Source organism: Engraulis encrasicolus, chromosome 10 (genome assembly GCF_034702125.1).
Source record: "Engraulis encrasicolus isolate BLACKSEA-1 chromosome 10, IST_EnEncr_1.0, whole genome shotgun sequence".
Taxonomy (NCBI): Eukaryota; Metazoa; Chordata; class Actinopteri; order Clupeiformes; family Engraulidae; genus Engraulis; species Engraulis encrasicolus.
Genome location: NC_085866.1, coordinates 41,884,143 through 41,891,642, shown reverse-complemented (window position 1 = coordinate 41,891,642; position 7,500 = coordinate 41,884,143). Strand labels below are relative to the sequence as shown.

The window sequence follows — 7,500 nt, the reverse complement described above, 5'->3', positions numbered from 1 at the left end:
AACCTACTTTACCCTGCTTGTCAGAATTCTGAATTTGATGGCTCTGGGTCCAATCCTGTTCGGAAAACAGCTTGACAACAGACATACCGTAGTAGGGATTTACGACCGTAAAGCCACACGGTGTGTACTGTACAGTAAGTGAACAGAAACTAGGCCAGTGAGTCACGCTCTCCCAGAGTTAGATAATCTTCCCCAGCAATCCACTTGTAGTTTAAGAGGGTACTATAAAAATATTCAGAGGAGTACAAGTACTCCCGCTATGGATTTTCACAAATATGCTTTCAAAACAGTGGCTATCTGATAGTTTGCTGACACAAACAACGCTGTTTGCTCCCTTCATTTTCTAACTTCTTGTGCAATAGACAGAAAACAGGTGCATCTACTGTACATAAGTAGAGGTGTCAAAAGTACAAGTAAAAGTTTTTAAAAAAGAAACTGAGTTTCCTTCCAACAGCGGTAACTTATCTGAGGAGACCTGTGTGTACTTGTCTTACGATCAGTTGACTCTGTGCTCATCAAGTTTGTTGTGGGTTTCTAGTGTCTTTCAGTAACAGCACAGTCACTCTGCCTCATTAGGTACGATGGAGTAAATGGTGCAACAGCTATTAGTGGTGTCAACAATGATCGATTCGGCCATGCAATCCAATGCGGGGCATGGACGATCCAGAATTGATCCTGCAATTTCCAGAATAGATCCGGCAATTTTTAAGTTTCAATTACTTCCATGGATATTTCGGGAGCAAATGAATGTTAAATTAAATAAAAGCACTTCAAAACATTGCAAGACTGATACAGACTGATACAGAAAACAGCCAATAAATTGTTGCTCAGTATCTGACTACTTGTATTGTCTCATCATGACTGATTAAACATTTGCTTTGCTTTCCGTAGAAATGTAATGCATTGCAATGCATTGTAGAATTGAATCGGATCGGATCGGATCGGATCGCATAGAATCGAATCGAATCGAAACGAATCGCTACCTCCTAAATCGTGATGGAATCGGATCGTGAGGGCAGTGCCAATCCACACCACTAACAGCTATGTAATATCATGTGCTAGTGTTAATAGTGTTACTAGTACTAATACTTACACTATGAATTTATTCTTACTTTTAGACACACACACACACACCGTTGTTGCCGTTAGTGTCACCTCATGTGGCCATGGAGGCCGATTTTGGAGCCGCACAGTCTTCCACAGATAAGCAGGTGTGCACACACTAACACACACAGGCACGCACACACGCACGCACGCACGCACGCACGCGCGCGCACACACACACACACACACACACACACAGCAGTAGCAGCTGTACCCACCTTCATGGCGTCTGCCTTCTTGTGGAACATCTCCTCCATGTTCTCCGCCAGTTTCTTCACCAGTTTCAGTCCGTCTATCTCCTCAACGTGCACCGAGCGCTCATACTCCTTATATTTCTGCAAGATAAAAAAAACATCATGATTGTGGTGTAACGGTATAACAGGCTAAAACATTCATATTTGACCAACACTAATTCATTGCAGATTCCTTAATGAGCAGTTACATGAACACAAATTTCACTTTCAGAAATGAGTCACACAATGTGCACTGAGCGCTCATACACCTTATAATTCTGGAAAAACACAAGGGCATCACCCTTGTGAGCAGACAGCAGTCAGTGCTGTTTTTTTCAAGAAATTCTCCACTTGCAGAGAGGCTCAGACTCATACTCATACTCTCATACAAAAAACATGTACCTGTGTGAACAGTGTCATTTTTACTGCAAAAAGACAAAAACATCACCCTTGTGAGTAAGCATTAATATTTGACCAACATCAACTAATTGCAGCTGCTTTAATGAGCTGTTACAAAAACAGAAATTTGACTTTCAGAAAAAAAGCTTACAATTAATATTGATACTTCTCTCAAAAGGATATTTAATTAATGGTTATTATTATAAATACTTCATCATATTTTTGTGAGTTTGTTTCTAATAAATTACAGTGCTCTTTCACAACTCTTAATTTCATTGAATGTTCAAACCCATTAAATGATCAAACATAGTTTTCAGAACTGTTGGAGTGACAAAAACGCAAATTAGTTTTTGCTACAAATGAAAGCAAGGTCACATACAGTATAGTGTTCCCATGAACCAACCACAGCACAACAACCCAAACACCACAAATAAAGAAGTGGGCAGCACGATAGGCCTAACAGGCAACCACACTGACCACAACCACTTATGAGTCCATAGCTCACCGCCTTACTGTCTGCTTCAATAACTAACACACCACCACACAAACACACACACACACACACACACACACACACACACACACACACACACACACACACACACACACACACACACACACACACACACACACACACACACACACACACACACACACACACACACAGTGAGATTAAATAAGTAGAGAGATACAAGTATCAAATCTCCCACCAGCACCACCACACATTTGCAGAACAATGCTGCATTTACACAAAAATCAAACTCTAAGCAAACAGCTTCACAACCTTCATTTGTTACAACAGATCCAAAAACTAAACGAATGAATGAACAAATGAACGAATGAACGTATGAACGTATGAATGAATGAATGAATGAATGAATGAATGAATGAATGAATGAATGAATGAATGAATGAATGAATGAATGAACGAACGAACAAACCAAAACCTGATATGAAAGCAATGCAAAAGGTCAGGGCTGTATGGAAGTGTGAGAGTGTGGCCAATCTGTTGGTTGTTGGGGGGGATGTTGCAGGTGGACGTGCAACAGCTACAAAGGAGGACCGCAGAGGAGCTGGAAGAGAAGAGTCAGGAGGGTTTATCTGGTCCCTCCATTCAGCTCACCCGGAGATTAAAACAGAGCGGCCGCACAGCACACCGTGATCTCTGGCACCGCTTCTCATGTTGTTCTTTCTGCTTCAGAGAAGCACTGTGGTCTTTGATGGAGCGAGGAGATGAGTGTATATACTATAGGATAGGAACAAATCATATGCCACACATGACGAACAAAACACACACACACACACACACACACACACACACACACACACACACACACACACACACACACACACACACACACACACACACACACACACACACACACACACACACACACACATATCCACACAACTGGCCCACCGTTGACACACACAAACACATGCAGACATACATTCCTACAAAAACATATGCCACACATACACACACAAATCCCACTTCCTACATCTGACAATCTCTGTAAAAGCATAGAATTACGAACACGCTGTGACTGTTGTTTGCATGGGCATGTATGCATTTTTCCACAAAGAACATTACACATAAATAGCCAAACATAGACTCTTGCGAGAGCAGCGAGTCTTTCAGTGTGGAACTGACAGGAAAAAAGAGATGGGGGTAGGATGAAGTGAAATAGAAAGATGTGTAGAAAAGGAAATGCGCAAAGTGAACACAACAGCATCTAGCAGAACACGCGAGATAGATGGCGGGAGGAAATATCTAACTGGAGAGTGGAAAGCACCGTTATGAGACATTAACATTTGTTTACGCATCAACATCCAACACAGCAACATTCATCATCGCGGGAGACAGGCTAACCCAAGAAGAAAAAAAGAAAACATCTCACATCCCAACATGAGGCAGTGGATGAGAACAAGATAGAGACGGGGAGGAGGGGGGGGCAGAGACAGCAGAGAGATGGAGGGAGAGAGGGATAGAGAGAAGAGAGGGAAGAGAGAGATAAGACAGGGAGGATAGGGAAACACAAAACGTGCGGTGTGGGTGAAAAAAAAAACTGCGACTGAATGTGAAGTGATGGCACAGTTTGGCATACGCACACGAGCAACAGAAATGTGAGAGCAGAGCAAGTGGAAAATATCAAGATGAGAGTAAAAAACCGGTCAGAGGATATGCAGCGGGAAAAATAGCACAACAGGAAGGAGCTAGGAGGGGTAATATGATCTCCAGTCTTCCCCCTCTTTCATTAATGTACCACTCTTTCATTCTCTCTCTTCTCTCTTTCACTATCTCCATCTCACTGTTCACTGTCTTTAACTCTGTATATTCTTAATTCTCTCTCTTTCCATCTCTCCGCTCCTCTTTCTTTCCATCTCTCCGCTCCTCTCTGTCTCTGTCTCTGTCTCTGTCTCTGTCTCTGTCTCTGTCTCTGTCTCTCTCTGTCTCTCTCTCTCTCTCTCTCTCTCTCTCTCTCTCTCTCTCTCTCTCTCTCTCTCTCTCTTCTCTCTCCGTCAGTAGCTTTCTAGTGGCATCCACCACCCATTCATCCTGTGTTAGCTAACACTCAGATTCTGTCACTGACTCTCATCCGTACAGATTCACTTTTTATCAGAGCAGCTGAGAGGATGAGTAGGCTTGCAAGAGTGAGTGTCACCGCATCAAATTGTTTGGCGGGGTCAAAGTGGCCATCCACTGCAACATAACAGCTATCACGGCCTCTCATGTTTCTATTACTGCCTATGCTGCCCTCTTCTTCCCTCTCTGCCTCCCTCTATCTTTTTCTTCCTCTCTGTATTCCTCCTTTTCTTTCTGTCTGTCAATATATTTGCCTCTCTAACTCTGACTCTCTCTCTCTCTCTCTCTCTCTCTCTCTCTCTCTCTCTCTCTCTCTCTCTCTCTCTCTCTCTGTGTGTGTGTCTCTCTCTCTCTCTCTCCTTCCTCTATCTCCTATGTTCTACATCCTGTCGTGTATCAGCTGTGTGAGATGTGAAAGATGGGCAACAGGGTTTCTAGTCATATAGTCGCATAAGCTCATTTCCTGTCACTCCAAGCTAATCAAAACTACACTTGCAATGGCCTGGAGCTCATGATAGCGATGGAGAGATTTGTGTGTGTGTCTGTGTGTGTGTGTGTGTGTGTGTGTGTGTGTGTGTGTGTGTGTGTGTGTGTGTGTGTGTGTGTGTGTGTGTGTGTGTGTGTGTGTGTGTGTGTGTGTGCGCGCGTGCACGTATGTGTGCTGAATGATGTGTATGTGTGCTGATGCGATTGTGTATTGAGTCTGTGTGTGCGAGTGTGTGCAAGTGTGTGCGAGTGTGTGCTAGTGTGTGCGAGTGTGTGCGTGCCTGTGTGTGTGTGTGTGTGTGTGTGTGTGTGTGTGTCTGTGTCTGAGTCTGTGAGTGATCTGATTGTCTAACTTGGTGTTGTGTAGTGTAGCGTTGTGTTTTGCCAATGTTTTCTTTTTTTTTTGCTTAGGTGACGGAAGATAAGATCAGTCGTCGGCCGCCTCGCAATGAAAGCAAGAACAACAACGACGTGGCGTTGTTTGGCAGAGGGAGGGAGACCTGCTGTGTTTCCTAAATGAGCTGCGTGTTTCTGTCAGCCTCGTCCGCCATCAGAAAGAGAGCCAATGATCCTCAAAGCACTTACGGCACCGCGGCCCCCATCTCGCCTCTCACTCAATATCCAACACAAACACGCACACAGACACAGACACAGACACAGACACACACACACACACAAAAGGGGGAGAGAGAGATTTAAAAAGGAAAGAATTAAAGAGACTCCATTATCGTTCTGGATGTGGTGTGCATTTGAAACAACGGAATGTAATCTTGGATAGATGGAGATAAAAGGAGAGAGAGAGAAAGAGAGAGAGGAGAGAGAGAGAAAGAGAGAATAGATGGAGAAAAGAATTAAGGTAGATCACACAAACAGACTGAGACAAAAAAGAGATAAAGAGATACTTGTATCAGTTATATTCTTAGACTGTGACACAAAAAAGACTGGGGTGAAAACAACAAAATCTAAAGATGATATGATTAAACTACAATGGCAACACAGTGGCCCCAATTACAAGATGTGGAATAATTAAGATTTCATTCCGATCAAACGGAATCTTTGTTGTTCCAATGTCACTGGCAGTAGTGGTAGCAGAGTTTAAATACGTTGTGACCCGATGTCGATGTGTCTTCCAGACTGAGGACCTAATGCATTCATCCAGACGAGAGCTGAGCTAACTTTTCTGCTTATCGCTTGCAGAAGTCTGTGAGCCACGGCTCTGATGCAGATGAGAGGATGATATGCCAATAAACTGGAGACAATCCTATTCCTGCACATGCTGACATACACGTGTGGGTATTCAATCACACACACACACATACACAGACACACACACACACACACACACACACACACACACACACACACACACACGCACACACAAACGCACACACACACACATACACTAAGTTACACAGACAGACAGACAGACAGACAGACAGACAGACAGACAGACAGACACACACACACACACACACACACACACACACACACACACACACACACACACACACACACACACACACACACACACACTGACTGACTGAGCTTGCTAACACACCCAATTGCTCTAAACCCCATATCATCCCAAAACACCCCTGGGGATTTTTCACAGTTCAAAGGGGAGCAAGTTGTCAACCCACATCATTTTAGGCACATGAAGGTACCCCACTCATCACTCTTAAAAAGTTACCTTGGCAAATGTAGGGAAGCACACAAACTGTAAATGAGTACAAACACGAGACATACTCACAAATTCAAGAAATTCAAGAAAAATATTAACAAATTCTCTCTCTCTCTCTCTCTCTCTCTCTCTCTCTCTCCCCCTCTCTCTCTCTCTCTCTCTCGCTCTCTCTCTCTCTCTCTCTCTCTCTCTCTCTCTCTCTCTCTCTCTCTCTCTCTCTCTCTCTCACACACACACACACACTCACACACACAAACACACACACACACACACACACAAATCCCATCCAAAAAGTGGCACACAGCGCCCGACTCCCAGGAGAGTATTAAAACGTCCCCTGGTGAGCCAATCCTGTTTCTCAGTGCGCTCCCAGCAGACTGCTTGTGTCACTGAGACAAAAGGGGGCTGTGGGGCTAATCTCCCCCACACAGAGCACACCCGACCCTGGCCAGCAGCGCACAGGGTCCCCCTCTCTCTCCATACCACCAATACTGCCATATCTATACCATACAAACTAGCACCCTGTCAGTCCAGCACCAATCACAAGCACACCCTGTCCTGGACACCAATGGCTCTGTGGCCCCTCTCCCCCCATACCACCACACCACTACCATCATACCACCATTCCCCTCACTCCAGCAACAACTACCTTAGTGCCATACCTCCACACCTAGCATGCCTTCAGTACCTACCCTTGCACCTAACCCTGGCCAGCAGTGCTCCATACGGCCACTACCACTACTATTCCACCATAGCATCCAGACCCAGCACCCCTTCAGCCCAGCACACATTTTCAAGCACATCCAGGCCTGGCAGCGTATCAGTGTCAGTACCAGCATGTGCCTCGGTCGAGCATCCACACACATTGCCCTGTCTAGCAGCACATTCCCCCTCCCTCTTCCTCCATGCCACTATCATACCACCATACCCAAACCAAACACCCCAGTCCAGCACCGTCACACCCAAACCCAAGCCAGCATACCACCACACCATCATACACCACACACTCA

General features: G+C 44.8%; 1 protein-coding gene across 1 annotated transcript in view; it reads right to left on the bottom strand.

Annotated features, from left to right (window-relative positions):
- Positions 1 to 7,500, bottom strand: part of cacna2d3a (calcium channel, voltage-dependent, alpha 2/delta subunit 3a) — a 307,539-nt gene that overhangs the window by 258,845 nt on the left and 41,194 nt on the right. Inside the window, exon 3 of the mRNA XM_063208921.1 lies at positions 1,323 to 1,439. Coding sequence (XP_063064991.1) covers positions 1,323 to 1,439 — 117 coding nt within the window. The remainder of the gene's footprint in view (positions 1 to 1,322; positions 1,440 to 7,500) is intronic.